This window comes from Diadema setosum, chromosome 18 (genome assembly GCF_964275005.1).
Source record: "Diadema setosum chromosome 18, eeDiaSeto1, whole genome shotgun sequence".
Lineage (NCBI taxonomy): Eukaryota > Metazoa > Echinodermata > Echinoidea > Diadematoida > Diadematidae > Diadema > Diadema setosum.
Window position 1 is genome coordinate 15,945,443 of NC_092702.1, and position 24,824 is coordinate 15,970,266.

The 24,824-nt window shown below is 37.0% G+C and overlaps 1 protein-coding gene across 1 annotated transcript in view; it reads right to left on the reverse strand.

Annotated features, from left to right (window-relative positions):
• Positions 1–422: 422 nt before the first annotated feature.
• The window catches only part of LOC140241356 (uncharacterized), a 31,448-nt gene continuing 7,046 nt past the window's right edge, over positions 423–24,824 (reverse strand). Inside the window, exon 3 of the mRNA XM_072321090.1 lies at positions 423–712. Within this exon, the coding sequence (XP_072177191.1) occupies positions 423–712 (290 nt within the window). The remainder of the gene's footprint in view (positions 713–24,824) is intronic.

Below are 24,824 nucleotides of genomic sequence, written 5' to 3' on the forward strand. Positions count from 1 at the left end.
TACGCTGTTTACCTATATACAGACTTCACATAAAATGTAGAATTTTCGCAATATAAAGACAGAAAAAGAATGATTGGTTTTTTAATGCATCATACTTAAGTCTTAGTGTACTTAGTATCTTTTATTACAAAGGCAAATGTTAATTTAATTCAATTTAATCACTGTATTTGACACCACCACAGATATTTCCTTATCATGCAATAAAACTGATATTAACTCTTTATGTAAAATAACTAATTAACAACACTTTCTTGTATTGTCGAACCATGTGTTGATATATAGACACACTATGAAGGCAACCCTAACATTCTTTGTTTGTGTGGGTTTTTTTTTTTGTGTGTGTAACACTGATTATAATCATACGATATGCGCTGGCCTATCCTAAATCAATGTATTAAAATCCTATGAAACAGACATGCTTTTTACTTCTTCATACCGTCAGCTGCTTGAAATTGCGATCCATCCTCACACTTGAAGGTTCCTTCTACCTCTCTGTCTGTACAGCCAATCCAGATGGATTCATAGGACTGCTTACCGGCTCTAACGTACCCTGACGATAGTACTGCTGATTTCTCCTTGTCGTTGTCCACCCACGGGTAACCCCCTATGGCACTACAGGCTGCCATGGCTCCGTCATAATCCACGGCGGAACTGGAACCATACTTGTAACATCCCGTGCCTATGCTTTCCCATCCATCGGGGCAAGTACAACCTGCGTCTAAATAAACAAAAATTGAAAAATAATATTACCAGTTACCCTTCTCTCAAGAAAAACTCTTCATGTGGACATTACCGGCACTCTGATACTATAAAGCTAGCTTCTCAAATACTATAGAACAATCCAACGCGGCAAATTGAAATGATGCATGTCCAACATTACAGAAAGCGTGTCAGAGTTTATCAAGCCATACAAAGATGGAGAGAGAGAGAGAGAGAGAGAGAGGAGAGAACAAACGCTAGAATATTTCTTTGTCGGACTATTAGGCCAAAAAAAAAATTGTTTGTTTGCCCTTAATTGTCAAACCCCAAGAGGGTCGGTAGGTCGTTTTTTTTTTTTTTTTTTTAAATACAGGGTACCCTTTTTTCCATGTCAATGCACTCAAAACTCCAAGAGATTCATTCAAATTTACGTCTTGCCAGGGCCCGGTACGCGAGGCAGAAACACTCACTGACAAACACTTATAACGTTACCGGTAAATGCCCCGTTTTACCATTTTTTACAGGTCCGAACAGAAAATTTACCGGTCAACAACGACAACATAAAAAACATTAAATGACTTGCAAACTTATTTTCTTGCTTTTTATGGATGTACCCCCCCCCCCATGTACATTTTACAGATTAATGTTTTTTTTAAAACTTGCGTTATTTATTGCACAGGAAAAAATTAGAATGTTTGTTTGTGAATTAGTGTAAAATGATAATGAACAAAATCAGATTGTATCAAATGCGTTTGTGACTTTTTCTAAACATCAGCGCACGAACTTGCTGCGTTACCTGCTCTTGGTGGTCAGTTGGATTGCGATGATTTAATGAATTATTTTAGCTGTGATATTTTCTGATGCACGCGATACAAGGGGTTCTTTATTTTTCTCCCGATAATCTCTTCGCATTTGTGCATGCGTTCTTGAAAGGTACACGACATGCAGGGCCGAATTCGCAATCCTTTTTGCGCCCATTTCCACCTCAAATATTAGCGGGATTGTGACGATTTCATAAATTACTTCGCCTGTAATATTTTACGATGCACGCGTCAAAAGGGGTTGAAAATGCGTCCTTTATTTTTTCCCGATAAACTCTTCGAATTTCGTAAGTGCGTTCTTAAAAGATGTACCACACGGCCGAATTCATGATACTTTTTTGCGCCTATTTCTACCTCAAAATGTCAGCGGGATTGTGACGATTTCCTAAATTACTTCGGATGTAATCTTTTGTGATGCACGCACCAGCTAGAATGGTTAAAAATGCGTTCTTTATTTTTCTCCCCATAATCTCTTCGCATTCCGTAAATGCGTTTTTAAAAGATATACGACACGGCCAAAAATCATGATTCTTTTTGCGCCTATTGTTTCCTCAAACTTCAACGGGATTGCGATGATTTTATGAATTATTATTCGGCTGTAATCTTTATGATGCACGGGCCAAAAGGGGTTGAAAATGTGTCCTGTATTTTTCTCCCTATAATCTCTTCGCATTTCGTACTTGCGTATACGACACGGCCGAATTTACGATCCTTTTAGCGCCTATTTCTACATCAAATATCAGCGGGATTGCGATATTTCGTTAATTATTTCGGCTGCATTCTTTTGTGATACATGCACCAGAAGGGTTGAAAATGCGTTCATTATTTTTCTCCCGATAATCTCTTCGCATTTGTGCATGCGTTTTCAAAACTTACACTGCATGCAGGGCCGAATTCGAGATTCTTTTTGCGCCTTTTATTGTTTACTCAAATTTCAACGGGATTGCGAAATTTTCATGAATTTACTACTCGGCTGTAATCTATGCAAGCGCCAAAAGGGGATGAAAATGTGTCCTTTATTTTTCTCCCGCTAATCTCTTCCCATTTCGTACATGCGTTCTTAAAAGGTATACGACACGGCCGAATTCACGTTCCTTTTTGCGCCTATTTCTACCTCAAATATCAGCGGGTTTGTGGCGATTTCATTAATTACTTCGGATGTATTCTTTTGTAATGCACGCACCAGAAGGGTAAAAATGTGTTTTTTATTTTTCTCCCGATAATCTCGTCCCATTTGTGCATGCGTTTTAAAACCAACACGGCATGCAGGACTGAATTCAAGATCCTTTTTGCGCCTATTATTTCCTCAAATTTCAACGGGATTGCGTTGATTTCATGAATTCTTATTCGGCTGTAATCTTTTATGATGCACGTACCGTATTATGTGTCCTTTATTTTTTTTTCTCCTCTATAATCTCTTCGCATTTCGTACATGAGCTTTTGAAAGGTGTACGACGCGGCCGGCCAAATTCATGATCCTTTTTGGGACGATTTCTACCACAAATATGTAAGCGGGACTGCGATGATTTCATGATTTTTTTTTCTCCCTAGAATTATCTCTTCACATTTTGTGCATGCGTTCTTAAAAAGTACACGGAAGGGCCGATTTCGTGATCCTTTTTGCGCCTATCTTCATTGTGAGATCATTCTGAACGAATGAAAATATTCATTAAAATATTTTGTGAAATGACTGTGTAAAATGAAACTGAACGCAATCAGATCCATTTACTGTATCGCTGAATATCGAATATGTTTTTACTTTTCTAAAAATCGACACAAGTAAATTAGTTCTAACATGTCAACTGCCACGCTGCTGCGAAGCCGGGATCGGATCGTGAGTAAAATGACCCCAAAGAGGTTCTATAGAACCTCTTTGAATGACCCAGAAATGCGTGCAATGCTTCTTGTCTGGCATGACCGATCGCAAGCAAACGAAAAGCAGTTACACTGTACATGCTTTGCATGTATTGCATGGCATGGCAGTGCGTGAGCAGCGCCAATGCGCAAGCTAGCGCGAATAACTGGTCGCCAGTGTGCAGCCCTGTACTAAGTGCATAATACAAGCGTTGATTGGATTTCGTGCGCGTGCACGCATGTGAGCCAAAAAGGTAGCTACATTGTAGCATGCAATGCATGCTATAAAACGTAGCCTGTGGACCCGCGCGGCCCAAACACAATTACGACGGGTCGATGAGATGAAAAAAAAAAAAAAAAAAAAACATTTTTAGGCTTTTTTTATTCTTTCTCCAGCTTAAAATGGATAATTTTGGGTTTAAAACCATTCCCAAATTTGTAGAAGATGAAATTTGTGGAAAAAAAATAAACTTGAAAGAGAAAAAAAAAAAAAAAAAAAAAAAAAAAAAACGCGACCCGAAATTTCCGTGATTTTAGGTCGGTCGCGAAGGGCAAACAAACCATTTTTTTTTTTTTTTTGGCCTTAATCACTGTTAAAGGACAGTCGAGGCACCGACTTTCGGAGCGGGCGAGTAACTGGTCACATGACCTTGCATCTATCATGTGATCACTACAGCCTGCAACTCACTTCCTGCAAAGAATTGTTTTCCGCCCGATACCATCACTATTATTCAATTTTCTAGCATTCATTGAATGTTTTATATGACATTATATTCCACATACTAAGAAGCTTGCTAAAGGATTGGCCAAGAGCTGATCACGTTATAAAGCTTAGTTTTACCCATCACGTCAACCGAGAAGAAAATTTCGTTACACTCTTGATGATAGTCATTTTGTTTCGCTGATCTCTTAGTCCACACAGTCCTAACGCGTGATATAACTTACGATTTTGAGTTCGCGCGAAATAAAAGTGCTTTGCACTGTGGTCTATCATAGACCACAGTGCAACGCACTTTTATTTCGCTGCCACGCACGGGGCGCGGAGCAAATTCGTTGTTTTGTCATCTACGCGCATCGTACGTTTAAAGTAAACTACAGCCCTTTTAACACTTGTGTTTCTTAACCCCGTACTTTCTCTGACCCAGGACTATCGTTAGTCCCGTACCAATTTTTTCAGCTTTTTACACTCGCCAATTAGTCCCGTACTAAGCTCTTGTCCGGGGCTAAGGAGAAAATTGACCTTTTTACACTCGCATTTCTTAGTCCGGTACTTTCCAAACCACATGAATATTCATGATTACGCTGTGTACTGTACACGTACACGCACGCACTGGCAGCACTTGATTACCTCGTTTCTGATTGGTCAGTGAGGGTCGGACTTCGTCTCCGTCGCTTAGACCAGGATTATTTTTTCGTTCTGTTTACACTCACTTGTTTGGCACCGCAATTGCGGTGCTAACCCTGCTATTTTGCAGGGCCAGATAGTACGGGATTATCGGTGGGGCTATATAGCCCACTTTGGCAAAAACGAGTGTAAACAGAAAGTGGGTTAAGGATAGTCCGTACCAACGGTGGGGCTAAGCCCCCCCCCCCCCCCCTTAGCCCCACCGTTGGTACGGGACTAAGCAAAAATTTACAAGTGTAAAAAGCCCTTTAGTAGCCTAAGCCCTGATGATACCTAAAGACAGCTATAACGGTTTCAGATGTGGAATAAAACGGGAATATCTAGGACCCTAGATGTGGAATATAAATCAAATAATCAACTTTTAGTTTCAGGCAATGAGACAATCTATCACTTCCTCGGTGATATGAATGTGTACGCTATCTTTCCTCAGCTGCGCTTCGGAAAGATGTCTACATCCAGATCGCCTCGGAAGTGGAAGTTTGTCCCATCACCTTCACCAACGTTGATTATTTGCTTACTATCCTCTCATATTCTTGCACAATTTTACAGAGAAAAAAAAAATAACTATATATTTATCAGAATTCATTCAGCTGGAGATAATAAATGTTTGCTGAATAAGGACTAAAAGCAATGGAAAGCAGCTCACTTTATATCCCTGTCTTTAGTAGCCCTTTTTTTTTTTGGGGGGGGGAGGGAGCCTGCTTTCGATTTCTTTTTCTTTCTTTTTTTGTAGCACTTCGTTGAAGATGCAATGGTGCATATTTGCAAAACATGGATTCTTAAGAAATTCATTCAGATTGATTGATTTGGTATAGGAGCAAAGAAAAAATGATAAAACTGAAAAAATAAAGAATAAAATAAACAAACATCAATCAAACAAACTCAAAACAAAACAAAACATAACATAACACAACAAGAAAGCGGAATCGTTTAGTGGGCACTCCAAATGCAGAGAATAGAAGGGCGACGGGAGTCCCGGGTGTGCCCTCTGCTCGATCAGAGACTATAGACTCCCTGCCCGAATACACGGTTCGAGAACATCTGACAGCCCGCCGGCTCCGGCAGGTTGCATGCCCGAGGCAGGGTTTCATGCTCAACAGTTCGGGGTCTTTTCTCTTCTGTTAATAGTGAGTGCTCTCTGCTTGCTTTTACAGCAATTGCTGCTGTGACATGGCCTTTGTAACACCGACGCAAGAGGAAGAGCAAATATGGCATGTGACATCGGGCAACTTTTTGTGTGTTTCCCCCCCCCCCCCCTAATGATATATCAGACCTAATACCATTGCGTCATATTTCTTGATCACGAAGTAGTCCTAAATATCCAGATTTTCAGGCTAGGTATCAAATACCATAATGCAAAATTGTAAACAAAGGGTCTACATACGTGGTAGACAACAGATCTGTAAATGAAGGCATAGGTCAAAGCCAAAATAAATACATGGTCAAAGCCCAGAAAAAGGACGATTATTCAGAAGAGGACAGTACAACGAAGAGAAAGAATTCGAAAGTGGTTTTATACAGGGAAATAACCTGATTGCAATGGAAATTATCATAATTACCCCCTCCTACTGTATAAGCAGTATATAGTGTATGGGCAGTAGAAAATGTGATCTGGTGTGCCTTATAATACATTTCATTTATTTTCATATTTCTCAATGAATAATAAAATAATACATCAAATGTAACAAAATTGAATAATACATGATGTCCAGCTAGGAGACATACATAGAATACTGTAAACATATCACACATACCGGTCGATCGATAAAAGTTGGAATATACGAAAGAATGCTAAAGAAATATGAAGGAACCTACTAAAAAGCAAGCTTGTGGAGGGTAGGTCCCAATCAAATTCGAGCTATAGATTAAGATGAGGAGTACGGGTACAACAGATGACCGAAATATAGAGAAAAAAATACAAAAAATACAAATGTACAGTGATATTGCAAATTCTTCTCTCATGCAGGTCTGGGGGTCGCATAAGCCACATGTTGTAAGCGGATGAGTCATTATCATTTTAGTAGTAATAGAAAATGAGGATCAATGTATTATGACAACGGTATATACAGTTTAAACAGTTTTAGAAAATCATGCATTTCGTATCTTCAGAAGAGACGAGGAAGTATAGAGAATAGAACACATGCACCTGCAAATCCAGTCCAGAAAAAAAAAAACAACAACAACAACAAAAACAAGACAACCAACAACCAGTTGTAGTGCAGTGAAAATAAAAATATCAGCTGTTACCGCGCCCAAATGTCTTTAAAGAAGGAAGAATTCTGAACACTGTGGCAGAAATTGAGAGCGCAAATAGCTGGGTTCAAGTTTGATTTAACATGACAACAACCATTCATACAGGGGCGGATCCAGGAATTCTGTAAAGGGGGGGGGGGCGTGACTAATTATTTCTGGTGCCACTTCCGGGTTTCATTTCATTTTTTCTTTTTATTTCTTTTGTTTTTAACGAAAAATAAAGGGGGGGCGTGCGCCGGTTGCGCCCCCCTCTGGATCCGCCACTGTTCATATACAGTACAGTGGGATAGTCCTGAACAATACAGAAAAAAAAAATCGATGAAATTAATTGACGGATGCAGTTATTCAGTAAGTGCTGTCTTAATTTCCATTTGAAGGATGATATAATACTAGAAGTTGCAAACAACCTATGAGTTCTGGGGGATGTCATTCCAGTATTTCGGCCCTGCATACACAATAGTTTTCTTAAGGTCGTGTCACACCTTTCCGGGCAAGCCTTGCGTGCGACTTACGAAGAACAATTTTTATTACCCGGAGCACTGGGGGGGGGGGGGGGGCGATGGGGGCGGTCGCCCCCCCCCCCCCCCCTATACTGTATGCATGCACATGAAGCGGGTCTCCTTTGCAACCTTTCATCAAATGAGATCATATTTTTTGAATATTTCACTCAAAGTGTGCACCAGATCGTTGAATTTCAATTCAAAATATGCAAAATCTCTCCCCCTCCCAAACCCTCCCCTCTCTGCCTCTTTCCCTAGCTTAGTAAACTTTTTAGATTTACAGAAAATTATGAATAATTCTGAGTGCACAAGACTTATCACTTATATTCCGAAAACTCAAAGTTCCCTCATGTACAAGGGGAATTTCCCCTTTTAATCGACCCTTTCCTCTCTCAGTTCCCCCCCCCCCCCCATCATTTTTTTTTATGATTTCCTAAATATTTCATCAAATATGCGTATACGAGATATCTCAATTTCAACCTTAAAAAGGCAAAAGCTCCATCGTACGGGAAGGGTGGAGATAACACTCGCCCACGCCTTCTCCCTGCTCGCCCGCCCCTCCCCCCCCCCCTCCCCCATGCATAGAAGTAGACTGTGGCTACACTTTGAACATAAATAGTTTTCCAAATATGACACAAAATGTGTGCACCAAAACGTTTAACTGCAATCAGAAAATTATACAGAATCTCTTTCCATATAGACTTGCTACACTTCTCTTCTGATTGACAAATTTCCAGATATTCCAACAAAAGTGAGCGCCAGCTTGTTGAATTTCAGTTCTAAAAGCTTAAAACTGAAAAAAAAGGCTCCCTTGAATATGGGAGAGGTATCATGCCACCCTTCCATTGCTTAATTGTTACCCACTATAGACTTAGTACATTTTTGGGAATGACAATTTCCGAATTTTCCACAGAAAAGTGTGCTCCAGATCGCTTTATTTCAATTCTAAAAACGCAAAAGCTTTACGAGCGGGAGGGGGAATCCCCCTTTCCCTAAGCTCTACCTCACTAGACTTTGTACATGCACATACACACAGATGATGCACATTCGGAGTAAGAGCTGAATTCCGTGATTTTAACACTTCGGTGAAAAAGTATTGCACCAAAAATTTGCACCAGATCACTGAATTTCAGATCTGAAAATGCAAAATCACCTTCGTGTGGGAGGGGATATGCCCCTATCTACACCCTCGTCTTCATGCTTTTTCTGTTTGATTGCTGAACAGACAGCGTTCATGATATTCAGTGTAAGAATTGATACAAGAAGATTATCTAAATGACACCATTTCATAGGCAAATTGTTCAATAATCTACACTAAAATAATACTGCAACCTTAAACAAGTGGGACTGTTTCAACTCGTTAAAACACACAAAAACATGCATCAAATTGCACCATTTGCAACATCAAAATGCAAAAAGTTCTCACCTTGGGAGGGGGGACACCCCCCTCCCACACCCTCCCCTCCCCCTCGCTCGCTCCGCTCGCTCGGGTTCAGTCTCGTTCATGATATTCAGTGAAAAGAATTAATACAAGAAGTGTATTTAAATTATACCATTTTATTGGCAAATTGTTCAATAATAATCTACACTAAAATATACTGCATCCTTAAACAAGTGGGACTGTTTCAACTCGTTAAAACACGCAAAAACATGCATCAAATTGCACCATTTGCAACATCAAAATGCAAAAAGTTCTCACCGTGGGAGGGGGGACACCCCCTCCCACACCCTCCCCTCCCCCGTCGCTCGCTCCGCTCGCTCGGGTTCAGTCTTGTTCATGATATTCAGTGAAAAGAATTAATACAAGAAGTGTATTTAAATTATACCATTTTATAGGCAAATTGTTCAATAATAATCTACATCAAAATATACTGCGATCTTAAACAAGTGGGACTGTTTCACGTCGATAAAACGCACAAAAACATGCATCAAATTGCACCATTTACAACATCAAAATGCAAAAAGTTTTTACCGTGCGAATGCCGTAGTGGCTTAACCTATAAAGCAAAATATCATGGCCAATCGTATCAAACGCTTTCTAAAAATCGAGGAAAAACACCGATAGTATGGGAAGCGTCGTCTAAAGCATGTGCCAGTTTATCGATGAAAGCTGTGGTATGTTGTTTTCTGAATCCAAACTGAAATTTTGAAAGAATATTGCAACTGATAAGAAACCTAAGAGTTCGATTGTGGACAAGCTTTTCGAAAATTTTGTAAAATTGAAGTTAAAAGAGATATCGGACCGTAACTGCTAACAGATTCTTTCGCACCGTTTTTGAATATGGGAACGACTCTAGCAATTTTTATCTTTTCGGGAACTTTTCCAGTTGACAAAGATTGATTAAAAATAATATGAAAGGGGAGTGAATATTTCATTTATTATGGTTTTTAGAAAGAAAACTGAAATTCCGTTATCACCTGTACTTTTCTTGTTATTTAATTTCCCAGAAATTTCTTTAATTTCTTCTTCGACAATGAAAAAAAAAAAAACCCACCAAAAACAAAGTCAGTGATTTCCTATACCTTAGAAACGAATGAAAAGGTGTCCCAGAACAAGGTATTTTCTTGGCAAGGTCTGGCCCGAAGTTGATGAAAAAATCATGAAATACATCTGCCATCACCCCTGGATTGTCTATCAGGCGACCCTCTTTGGGAATACAATTTACGGAATTCGTCTCAGTGTTGGATTTTAAAGCTGTGTTGATCACCTTCCACTTACTCTTTATATCAGATTTACATCTATCGAACTGACGGAAAAAAAAAAAAATGTTGCGTAGCTAAACGTAACACAAAGGTCAACGTATTTTGATAACGAACATAACGAGATTTAATATAAGCATTTGGGGATTGACGGTATCTACAAAATAATATGTTTTTCCTATTAATAGACATGAGAAGGGACTTCGTGATTCATGGCTGTCTTGGTATTTTCTTATAATTGGATTTAGATCGTTTTACCAAAGGTATGTAATTATCACAAGTTTCTATCAGAATGTTCATAAAACCTCAAACGATGAGTTAACATTTCCTGAGTTGTAGACAGGAGACCAGTCAACAGATCCAAATCCCTTCCTAAGTCTATTTAGATTACGTTCAGACATGATATAAGGGGACGCATTTTGAGTAGACGCATTTTAAGTAGAAAAAACAATTATGCCGTGCTTACAAGACACAACTATATTAAGATAAAGAAAATAATTTCTTTCTGTTGCAGCATAAGATTTCCAAAGGAACATCTTTAATCTATTCTTTAACGAATTCAATGTAAATACAATTTTGATGTCCACATTAAAAGGGAGTTCCTGTCTCTTCGAAGATAAATGTCTGCTGAAGTATTACGGTTCTCAGCAAAGATAAAGTCTGGTCGTTTTCTTGGATACTTGATATGTGCATAAAATAACAAGTAAATAGGAGGGAGTTATCATAATGTCTGTTATACTTGTCCTATCTGAAATATAGACAAATCTTTGAATTTTGTTAGCTTGTTATCAATAAATAAAGGTAAATAAAAATAGCAGCCTACCTGTGTGCTTTAGCAGGTACATCAGCAGAAGCACGTTGAAAAGTAGTTCCTTAGACATGATCTGCGTGAAGTCCCACAATCGCTAAGTCAAAAATTTGATCCTGTGTTTATGAAAATAAATAGTGATGACTTGCGTGAAGATACGGAGGTGTGTATTGCCTTATCCACGCAAGAAGCTCTCTCGATCGCTGCGACGAAATTCCACTAGTTGAGCCGTTCACTGAAATGAGGCAGGCCTGAAAATCATTCACGACTGCATGTATATTTGGCGCAGCGATGTTCAAATGTGTATTAGATTATGTATCAGATTTTAATATCATCGTGATAAATATGTTTCAGATGACAATGGATAACGCTCGCGTCTGATGACAGTAATATCGCACACGCTCAGAATAATGTGGTGCATATTTCCCTTTAATGTCGGACAAGGTTGATTTTGTCATTTTTTTTTTTTATTTGTGATGGCATGAGCAGAATCAATTTCAGTTGATTTTGTGCTGTGTAAATGCTATTTTTACGCCTATATACCGAACTTATAATTTGTAATTTTTGTGTTACTTTACATTATCATTGATGGATGTTGTAAACACAACACTGTATGATGTGGGTGGAAACCTAATAAATGAAATTCAATGAAATGAAGAGAAATGCAATGAAATGAGCAACCAGCAGAACTTTTTCATTTGTAATTAAGTTTCTCATCATTCATGATCAAGGTGTAATACAGGCTTCTCTTGTTTCTAGTGATAACTACATCCCAAAAAGTCGTAATAATAGAAGTACATTAGCATGCAGTATTAGTAGTATTAGTAGTAGTAGTAGTAGTAATAGTAGTTGTTGTTGTTGTAGATGTAGTAGTAGCAGCAGTAGTAGTAGTATGTGGAGTAGTAGTAGTAGTAGTAGATGTAGTATAGTAGTATAGAGTAGGAGTAGTAGTAGGAGAAGTAGTAGTAGCAGCAGCAGTGCAATAGTAGTAGTAGAATATAGTAGTAATAATAGTTGTTGATGTGATATATTTGGTAGCAAGTAGCTATAAGAAGCAGTGAGAGTAATAGTTACAGCAGCAGGATAGAAAAGTGCAGTTAAGTGCATGTACTAACATCTTTATCAGCAGTTTAGTAGTGATAGCAATGGTGGTAGAAGAAAGAGTAGAAGAAACAATAGTATGCCGGTAGTACATTGTACTAATTATAGTAACAGTAGTAACGGGGAGTAAAGGGGAGAATTACTACGTACATTGTATGCAGGATTATTAAGCAATGAAATATGGCATCTTATTTGCATAATTTTTGCACAGCTTCGTGCAGTCACCAGCTGTCCGAATTAAGTACCTCTTCAATCCCCTCTTCCGTTTCTCTTGTTCAGCGTGTAGGCATTCTGTCTCTTTCTTTCTTTCTTTCTTTCCTTTCTGCCTTTAATTTTGTTTTTGCCATAATATTCCTTTCAATCGTATCCCCCTAAGTTTAGTCATGTCTCTGTTGTTTGTTCGATTCTGTCTTGATTATTTTTGTGTTATGTACTTGCAATTACAGTAAGTATTTTTGAAGAAATTCTTGAGTGGTCCACAATCTACAAGTATTGCTTTTAAGTGAACCTCTCAGTTCTCTCTTTCCCCTCTAAACACAACTTAGTATTTTCCGTTATATACGCATAGCTTTATTAGTTTGTTGACTATCGTTTATTTTTCGTACCTTCCAGTTTACGTAAGCTTATGATAGAATTTCTGATTTACTTTGTGTTATGTTTTGTTTGAAGAAGAATGAGAATGAAAATAATTGAACTGAATTGAATTGAATTGAATTGATTATTTGCGTCTCAAATTTTGGCGGATATTCCGCGTACCTGAATGACCATCCCTGACCCTGACCTTGAATAGTCCAAGCCCCCAGGGGTTTGTCCTTGGACCTCCCCAGTTCCCGTTTGAATCACAATATCACGTAGGCCATACCGACAGCGTTGGTACTGCCGACTGCTCAGATACTGTAATGACAATGTGATTGATATTGAGGACCGGGTGGATGATGGGCACCGCAGGTAGAGTCACAACTCGATCATTGTCACCATATGACCTCCAGGTGGCGTGCCTCGAGCGACGCTCAAGTCTTTCATTGACAAGCTATGGGAGGTTGATTTGCAGCTGTTTCTATTCTATTTAAAGTTATTGTATCTTAACATGCAACTTGTTTTGTCTGATTCTATCCTTAGTTTTCAGCGAAGTGAGGAGATGGGAAACAGCTCCGTTGCTTTCAAGAGTTTGCCATTCTCTTTGTGATCTCCTTCCATTTGCAAACGATAGATTTATCATATTTTCTGGAAAGCGAAAGAGACAATGGGCTTCAGACTATAACATAGTGTAACTGAACTCTTTATTTCACTCATTCTCCGATGTCTGGGTTCCAGCTAACGCATGGTGATACCCTAATTTAGACGCGTTCATTTAAAACAAAATATAATACAAACCAAACGGATAAATGATGTCATAATGTTTGTGGGATTTTCCTTTTAATATATGAAGGCTTGTCACGTATGCTTTACCTATAATCAGAAAAATCCTCCTATGCTTAGATATAATTTTCCTCTTTGCATGTTATGTATACAAATATTAAACAAATCAATGAGCAGAGATGTCCATCCCAGAAAGATTGTACAAACACAATTCTACCTGAAAGGGATGTTTTAATCTCTCGCACATTCGCGATTACCGAAGAAAATTTAGATTTCTGTTTAAATTCAGCAAAACTTAATGTTCCCGTATGTACTAATAGAGTAGCCCCCTCATTAAAAGCTCTCTTCATCTAAAAGGGCCTCGTCATTTTCATATCCCCAGCATAACAGTGCATGCACCCTCATCAAGAGTGAAAATCTTGTTTAAAGATGTGCGCCTACGGCGGGATGTGAACTCTCCTAATCTCATATTCAAAAGTTAAAAACCTTAGCCCCTTTACCACTTTCAATTACTGTAATTTTAGGGAATTAACCAAAACCTTTGTCTCCATTTCAGAGTGGTAGATTTTGTAGATTGTTCCTGCTTAACAGAACCATAGAGCCCGTCCAACCCAACAAGCAAACAAAGTTTTACCTGCCAAATTAAAGGAACGCCCTAGCAAAATGGTGACAAGCACTTCAACGCAGGTTAAAGAGATTGTATAGTTTTGGTTGAGAATTGAATTCAGGTTTCTATTTTCTTTTTTGAGATAATGAAAAACCTCTTATAAAATGTGAAAGAGGCTGAAATTCCAAGAAAGTTTATTCGATGAAAATTGGTTTTGAAATGGCTGAGATATCCAAAACAGAGCAATCCTAATAAAAGGTGGGACCCACCTTTTATTCTGATCGCTTTGTTTTACCTTGTTTTTGGATGTCTCAGCCATTCCAAAACCGATTGTCTTCAAATAAACTTTGAATTCCTCTTAGAATTGCACGCTTTGTACTATTTCATAAGTGGTTCTTGGTATCTCACAAAAAGTTACAAGCCCTATCCTCATATCCGCCGATATTATATCATCCCTTTAAGATCCCAGTCTCTCTTTTAATAATTTCAAGTCAATATTTCACAGGGTGACACATGTACTGCGCTTTGGTATGAACGTTCAACGTAGCAAATAACTTTGTCCTTACATTTACAGGACACTAATTTACTCTGCACAAAGTACTCAGCACAAGGTACATGTCTCTGAGAGCGTACATGTAGATTATCATATAACAACGGTAGGCCCCTGCACTGTGGTGCTGTATTAGGATCTAATCTGTAAGGAACATCCCAACATAGAGATACCTGGATGTTGTTAGTATGCATCCTCGCACCCACCCTATGTCCTATGTCTTGTGTTAGACCTAACATCATGGTGTGCAAAGCAATAGCTTGACTGTAGGCCTATAGGCCTACCTTAGGCCTATAGGCTAAATGGCTAAAAGAAAATATGAGACTAACTTCTGAAACACTGAATAGATGAAGAGATGATGCAATTTATAGACATAGTTTTATGTTCTAGAGGAAGACGTCCTAATACTTATCAACCCCTCTTTGCGTTGATTCTAATCACCGGTCGCACAGTAGTATTACGTGTTCGTAAAAGAACCCCCACATTATCTAAACAAGTTAAACAAAAATGTAACATAACAGTATGTCCCAAAAAGTTTACAATTGGATTTCCGCACTCATAACTTTCAAAGTTATAGAACAATCTAAATGCTATTTTACTTCAAGATACAAATATGCAATAATTATATAATTAATATAATTATATATACGATATAATGTATAATTGTATATATATATATATATATGTATATATATACATATATATATATATATATATATATATATATATATATATATATATATATATAGTATGTCTCCAAAAGCTTACAATCGGATTTCCGCGCTGATAACTTTCAAAATTATAGAACAATCTAAATGCTACTTCAAGAAATGAAATTATAGTTTCTTATCTTAATTTTGCAGAAAGCCCCATTAAATTTTGTTCAGCGGTCACAGAAAAAAAGTGGATCATTGTTTAGTATGTCATGGGTCCGCTTCTTCCAAGTTCGGCACTTGGATGCTCTTGGATCTGTGAACACAATGGACAAACTTGGAGGAAAGTGATTTCTCTTTGACCACTGAAGCAAATTTAATGGGGTTTTCTGTAAGATCCACTGTATGTAAAGTCATCGTTGCGGAAAGTCCGATTGTGTTTTAGTGGGACATACGGTTTAGTTCCTATATATGATAAATATATATATATATATATATATATATATATATATACGTACGTAAAGTGTGAACTACAGTGGTTGACAGTGCTGTCCAGCAAAGTAACTAATTAAGCAGCGCCTTCCATCGTACTATATAGATATATATATATATATATCTAGAGAGAGAGAGAGAGAGAGAGAGGGGGGGGGGGGGGGGGGGAGTGCGAGAAGGGGTCCCGACCGCGTCCAGAACCAGTGTAACTCTTTCATTATTTATTCAGTGTGAGAATATCATATATATATATATATATATATATATATATGATGTGATGCGTGTGTGTGTGTGTGTGTGTGTGTATGTTTATTATGCCATAATTTCTGATATACACCCTTTGTATGAACTGTGCAATCACCATTTTTGATGGTATAGCGATATATAGAACCTTTCTATGTGTTTCTACAAGCACCTCATGCATAGCATGTCGTCTTTAATTTCATAGATCGGGTCGCTGTACTAAATCATACTATGTTTGTTATCTCCCATCTTCTCTTTTTGTCGCTCCTATCTTGGCGAAAGAGACGTGTCGTTTCGAGGCAATAGAAGAACCTGTATATTTTCGACGCATTTATGACTAATCTTTGCTTTTTACGACACCACTACCAAACTAACAGGCGACGTCACGCACACTTTGACATGCGCATATACACGCATAAACTCACACAGACACACACATATATATAATATGTATATATATATATATATATATATATATATATATATATATATATGTGTATATATACACACATATATATATGAATATATGTATATATATATGTATATATATATATATATATATATATATATATATATACATATATATATATATATTATACAACATAAATACTCATTCAAGCACTTTCACATACTCTCCAAAATAATGTTGTAGTATTGGGATGCCCAATATACAGCTTCTGAATCATCATCCTCAGAAACATGAATCAGATGAATCTGAAAGTCATATGGGGCACTTTATGGAGTGAGTTTGTCACAAAGTTCCCACAGCCAGTTAACGAGATTACTCAGTACATTATTACGATCCAATGAAATAATTGGATTATGTTGTATTATTCAGCGTTGCTGTAGGCATACGTCCTAGGTGTCTGAAATGAAAAGAAAAGGGAGCAGGGGAAAGCATTGCGTTGCCAGACGCGTGATCGTGGTGATGTTACAAATTCATTTGTAAAACGTGTGTGTACGGTGTGTGTGCGTGTGTGTTTATGGGAACGATCACACATCTACGCTCATGAAATGGCACACACAGATCAAAAGAGAGAAATTTGTGATGATTGGCCGTGCATACGTATATTTATACTTGTATAACATGGGTTGAGAGAAGTCAGCAATAAAAGTACAACACATCACTGAAATTTGAGGAAATAGGACAATCCGTTAAAAGTTATAAATTGCAGAGCAGCAATCGCTGATGGGTAAGAAGCCTGCATGTCACATTGGGACAACAATAGCAATCTTAGAGAATACAGAATGTAAATTTTCTCAAAGGTACACAATCACTCCTTACACTTCTCGCCTACTGGCATCTCATGTTAAGGGTAATATTATTCCCACTGCCTCCAGGAAGAGGTATGGTCAAGGGTTCTGTCATCGAGATAGAAAACTATAGTAGAAATCTTGATGTCTCTTTGCGCTGTTTTTATATTTGCCTATAGAGTGAAATCACGAATTGGTGCAGTTTTTTATTCGGTGATGACGACATATATTAATAGCTTGCTTCCAAAAGACTCTAAAACCATTAAAAATGATGGATTTAGCGCCTTTTTGGAAGCAAGCTCTTCATATCGATTCACCATAAATAAATTTACAAATTTTACAAATTTAACAAATGTTAAGTTTTGAACGGATGGTCGTTTTTTTCCACGAATTTCATCGTTGCGTATACTTCACTAAACTGTACTAATAATTCGGCATTCACTGAATTCACATAAAATTTATACAAAAGGAAAATATAGAGAAAGAAACCTATGATTTCTATAATTTGTTTATTTGTCGGAATATATTTTTAAAAATATAGAAGCAAGACAGACGAATTCTATATTGTTGGAAACCCTTAGTGTATGGCTAATTTAATGACTCCAAAATTCGATTCTCACTTTCAACGCAATGCATCGTGTAAATCATACTGTAGCTGCTTGTGTGGACCATGATTTACATGTATAAGAGCAAATGCAAAACTGCTCGTCAAAGTTAAGTCATTCTGTAGCTGAGATTAAAGAGCATGTAACAAATACACAAAAACATTTCGACAGAAGCGCATTTATCTATTCCTGATAATGAAGCTTATCTCATGTAAACAGAGGCCTATAAATCGAGACGCAGGTGATGGCATTGATATGTATTTCAAAGATGATAATAATATACTGTATGTAATTATAGTATCTATATATCTATATATCTGAGTATGATTTTTAAACATTATAATTCACAGTCCACATAAATGTCAGAAGTATATACATTCGAGATAGAAGAAGAGAGCTAAGTTACCACTAATGACGTGTACTAAAAATACAAAACTGAAAGAAATTTAAAAAGAACGTTGGCTAATTCTAACATTAAGTGAATCCACAAATGAGGCTTTTCAACAAATTCAATGATCTTGTTACCCTGGAATAAGTCTATTTTGTTTATCAGCAAATGAAATTAAACTTAATCTTATTTATTTGAATATTCTTAAATCGTCTGATATCTTCTAGATAGAAAGACACTTTTTCGTTTCGAGTTTCAATAGCGTCCTATCAGATGTATTTTTTGTTTATAATTCGTCATGCAATAATGGTTTAAAAGGAAACTGTCACATAACAGATTTATAAATCATTATGTTTGCTGCGTTCCTATATATATTGGTCCACTTTATCATAAAAACAAATGTTGTATACAATCAAGGAGTATATAGGTAAACATGCGACTACCAGTGAAAATCCTAGCACGAGGTGACAAATATTAAAAATTGAACGATTTTTATGATTTTAGAAAACATCTACCGAAGTGTTGAAAATCATATACTTCATCCAATCATCTAAATAACATTTAGATATTACTGAAGTCCCACAAAATAGCAACCCTTTTGCCTGATTTAGCATCGTTTATACAATGCCTTTAACTTTTGTGGAATTTCAGTGTCGTCGCCTGTACTAGAAAGAGGCATTTTCAGTGCTGTGTTCAATACATTGATAAGATGTTTCATTCTGTTAGATAAGTATCCGAATACGAGTGAATACCCTTACACAAGGTGACAAATATTCGAAATCGAACAAGTTCTAGTTTTAGAAAACCAAGGGTTGGAAATCATCCACAAAGTATTTTCTTAAGTCCGTCAAAATAGCAACCTATTGGCCCGAAATTTTAACCTTCACTTTTATGGAATTTCAGTGCCGTCGTTTCCTACTAGAAAAAAATCTTTCTTCTTCTGTGCGTAATATATACGTATACTCAATGTATTTGATTCTCTCTAACCTTGTAATATAAACAAAGAAAAAAATAAAGATGTAGGGTTTATTAAGGTGTGAAAATGGAAATAATTTCTGAGATGAGGCAAATTTTCTTGCCTTTTCTAACAGAAAAACTGTCCAAAATTTTCACGCATAGTGTGCTTGATCAGATCTTTGGATTTCAATTATGATAATGCAAAATCTCCCTGGCATGGGAGGGGAATGCCATCTCCCACACCTCTCCCGTTAGGTTCCCTTCCATACACTTATCAATGATAAAGGACAAGTTCACCTTAATGTACATGAAGATTGAGCGAATGTAGCAATATCAGTAGAACACATCAACGAAAGTTTGAGGAGAATCTGACAATTTGTTCAAAAGCTATGAAGTTTTTAAAGTGTCTGTACAGTCGCTGCTGGACGAGAAGACTACTGCAGTTTATGACGTCACATGCGAAAAACGATATCAGGAAATATACAGAGAATTCCATATTTCTTTTGAAAAAAAAAAGTTTACATTCCCTTGACTTGTAACTGACATTTCGCTACGAAGTGCTCTTTAAATACGCGAGAAAAGAGAAATTATGTTGAATTTTCTTCATATTTTCTTTTTATCGTTCTATACGTTCTTCTATGTGACATCGCTTGTTTAAGCCGTTTCTCTATCATCTTATAGATGGACGTCCTGCTCAAACGTGATGCTTCATATCCGAACATCGCCAGCGGCAGAATTCAGGCAAATTGTCCTACCCGCTTGTGTGACATTAGGTACATGTTACGTAAAAGTCTGTTCAAACAGAAACAGCAGGAGAAAAAAAAACCCAACCTTGTTAAAGTGCAGATAGAATTGCATCCCCCTCGCAGGTTACAGTCCACCAGTCTGATATCATTTGGAGATTTCCTCTCAAGAAAGAAAAAGAAAGCAAAGTCAGGGCACGATTCAAAATTTAAATCTTCTAAAGATAATACAGCATATCTCATCGGACAGACGTCAATGTTTGCGACGAATTAGTCACAGCAAGGATGTTCTAGAGAATGGAGTCACAACCGTCTTATTTCCTTTGCTAGATGTTCGAAGCCGCCGCTCAAAGATATTTGAAGCATGTGTAAAACAGGATCTGCCGCGCAGATAGGAAGACAATTGACTCGTGTCTCATTGCATAATCACTAGCCACTTTCAAAGGAAGATATTTTTTGTGATGGTAATTACTTTTCGCTATCCCTTCTTATAAAAGGTAGGTGGTACAGACATGAGGATGCGCGAATAGAAATTGAGCAAAACATGCTGAAATGGAGATGAAAATTACTCGACTGGGCATATGCGGGCACTAATCTGATATATCTATCAATAAAGAATTATCAATAAAGAATTATACATGTACTTGAAGATTACTCCATATTAGTTTCATTTGTGGAAACTAAGCGGAAAAGTGATAAAACCAGCTTTCCAGGATGGTACAGTTTTAAACATTTTCACAGGATACAGCTCAGTTTTACACTTTTGCGCAAATTTCTGGACGGAAATGTCTTTTGTTTTACATGCTTTATCATGAATTGAAATTTCATTTCATTTAATAAATAGATGAACAAAATATGGCCAAAATTATGATAACGTTCAAAATTAATCTTCAGAATGCTGAGCAAGACGGCGGCAAGGAACATCGATCATCAAAGGCACAAGTGCACCTGTGGAATTCCTTTGTACATCAATAGAAATCTGACAGATGTTTGAATAATCACAGCCAGTTGGAACTCCAATGTATAAAACCTCCTTGGTCACAGCTACAATTCGTCATTGTGAGACACAGGCTCGTAATAACTACATCCTGGGTCAACCTCGAATTTTCCAGGCGCTTCGTCTTTCGTACCGCTGTTCAGCTCGCATACACCAGCTTTATAATTGAAAGATGAACATTCGGAATTCTTCAAACATTCTCCTGCGCACTGAATCCTGCTCTTCACAGTAATGGTCGCCATCACGCTTCCTCGTAAGCATTTATCCTTCACTGGTACACCAAACTCGTCCTTCACCAACGAATAAAGACTGGATCTCATTCGGGTTGGAGGCAGTGGTGCAACTGGAGAAGTTATAAAAATGATGCAAAGATATATTTTGCTGAATTCAATTTTGTGTATCCTAAATCAAAAATCTAGACCTTGGCTATTTCACTTTAATCATCACAGGATTAAGCAATTAATATTCTTTTTTTTTTAACAAGCCAACTTTCCGCCTTTCTGTACCCTATGTTTTCCACAAGAGCATTGATGACAAGGTGTGCAATCAGTGATACATGATGGAATTTTCAATGGAAGTTTTTCCCCTCGCATTAACTAACATGAATTTATTGTTTTTTTATTACAAATTTATTTCTGAGTTGGTTAGGGGCACATCACTCGTTTTCAGAGCGCATAGTAAATAAGCTCTACGTAACTATGGGATTCATCAATCCTGTTGAAACAAAGAATGAACTTGTGTAGACCAGAGGACCAGAATGATCCGTCAATATTATTAACATTTTGGAAAGCATCCATTTCATTATTTTGCATTGAATGTAGTAATAATCTCTTTCCATTGATATTGCCAAATACCACTTTTTGCTGTCAGGTGGATGTGCTGGCAGGCAGCAATCATAGGATTACAGGAATAATCATTAGGTCATCGATGCTTGTCCCAGTGAATTTAAAAACCAACATGTCTGTTGATACAAATGACTTTTTTTTTCTGCTCACACGTTAATGCGCAAAATGGAACTGCGAAATGGCTTATATGGGACTAACAGCAAATCGCTTCGGAGCCGGATGTGACGTTCATACTTTCAGAGCAAAGGTGTTGGAGGACTGACATGTACACTTCCTACATCGTAATCACGGTAATGTCTATGGCTTATGTACGTTTTTTGTTTTTGTTTTACAACCACTCGTGAACATTCTGTAAGGATCTCCAACCTCTAGATTCCAGAGCCTTCCATACACCCTGACATATTGTCTATTTATGTGCATGACCTCATTTCTGAACTTCCAACAAAGAACACTGGGCCACATTATTATTACAATTAATATGCGCCTTCCCATGTATGTGTCAACTTCATTTCATTATCCATTTATTTTCATTTCAACAAAGAATATAAGTGTAGGCCCTATGAATCACATCATGAAAAAAAAAAGCAATATATATACATATACATATACATATTTTACATATCGAAATCAATACAAATCAAAAGTAAATCCAGATGTCTAGATGCATGATATTTACTCCATAATGTTGAAAATGTTAAAATATTGAAAATGGAGGGAAGCTAAAAAGCAGATCTTGTAATACGCATTTCCCTTATACTATTATCAATAAGGTATCTAAAAAAAAAAAATGTCATCATGTACCGGCAGAGAAAAGTATGTACGTATAAAGTCGCAACCAACAAATCGGAAATTGAAGACAAATTAAGACCATACAAAGTCCTTTTAATATACACTTCCAGTTTGCTTTAAGAAATATAGATAATACACAATACTAAGGAAGTATCAAGCGCAACAGAGAGACACATACATGTATGAGGAAAACCCCCCTCCCGAGTGTCGGGTTTAAACATACATCTAACATGTTCTAGTGTGTTAAATCAGAAGCGAAATATAATGTTATCATGTAGAAGCTGCTTAATCAAACTCTGTGGAATGTGTGAGCTCTTTGCTTTCACATGTGGCAGTTTGTAGTGTAACTTGAAAATAGAAACTTCTCCACTGGTGTGATCAATCCAATACGTTCACTTCCACACTTTTTAGATATTATCAAAGATGTCAGTGATGCGCCATGAATTGCATTTTTTGGGTATGATTTGAGATTATCAATAATAATTGATCAGACATGTTTTGATTAGTAACTATTATCGTTGATTTAAGTGTTTATTACTGTCGTTAGGATCTTCATTATTATTATATTATTTTGATAATTGATGTTGATATCATATAATTGATACGACAGTCGTAACCATTGCTATGGTATCAAAATAAAAAAAAAAATGTGTTGTAGTATTTAGGATTTATGAGGAAGGTGTGATTTTATTAGCAGGGTATTATTTTTTTTTTTTTTTTGGTCGTACATTGACTAATATAGGTCATCGACCAGGGCCCCATTTCATAAAAGATTTTAGGATGGCAACTCGTGCTGGAATGGCAACTCTCATTTGCCATTCCAGCAAGAGTTGCTATCATATCATTTTTTTTTTTAAATGAAATGGGGCCCAGTTCTGCACTTACTTTCACAGAGAGCGTAGGTGAGCACAAAGTCAGGCGTACACTGAATGTTATCTTGAGTATTCATAGGGAAAGCAGGAGACATGGTAACGCAGTTTCGACTTGTGTCTTGGCTCCATCCTCCCATCCAATCAACTGTCAATGAGAGAATTACAATTCAACACAGATCATACTAAATCATATTAAAATCACCGCTGGTGTACATAGCACAGGAGACATGCATACAACAAACATAAATCCTCCTCGATTGTACCGTATATCATTGTGTCTATTCTCTCCATTTTATATGTACGCTCTTCTGCATTCTTACTGATACATGTACCCAATTCTTCGCAATATCAATCCAGGGTGCGTCCTATCATTACTCTTACATCATGGAATCCAGTTTGCTTGTGTTCACGATGGCGAGTGTTGTAGTTTCATTTAATTTTTTTCTCTCCCTTCTAATTTGGTTTTATGTCAGTTGACATTGGTTTCTTTGATTTTGTTTCATACATTTGTTTATAGTCTCATTAAGTCATTATGCATTTTTTTATGTACACTGTATTTTCTGAGGGTCCCATATCGTACAAGCTTTATTTTTTAGTCAGACCCTTCATTTTTATTCTCATCGTCATTTTATTAGTATTATGCATATGTATATACCTTAAAAAATACAATTATGTTGTTAGTTATGATCACATATAATTCATTACAAATATGTTCTGCTAATGCATTATATTTTCCTTGGTTATTTAACGGAAATGAAAATAAAGTTTAATTGCATTGAATTGAACAGAGAATACAAACACACACACACACACACACACACACACACACACACACACACACACACACCTTTTTATTTGTCTTAAGAGGCTACTATTACTATACACTTTTCATGTGTTTACCCATTATAATGATTTCGTATTTTGTTTTCACGTTGTGTGTGTGTGTGTGTGTGTGTGTGTTTTGCATAATAGTAATTAATCCTCGCTTCTCTGTGAAGTCATGTCTGGATCTGGCCTAATTATCAGTGCAAGAGATATTGTCTATGATATTTAGGATTACTTAAATGAACCCGAAACTCTTGCTCTGGTTGACCAGTTTCTCAGTCATCAATGGAAAACTGTTTTGATGAAGACTTTGCCCCTCTCTTGTGTATAATCATCTGCTGAGTATGTGTTTCTGCCTCCATCTTTAATGATATTCTGTGTTCTTACAAAATTAATGAACCATTCTGGTGGGAAATCTAAGAAATAGGTGAGCCATATAGATTTCATATACTTACGGGATTGACAATTTTCCCAAATGCAATTAAAATGTGTTTACGAGATATT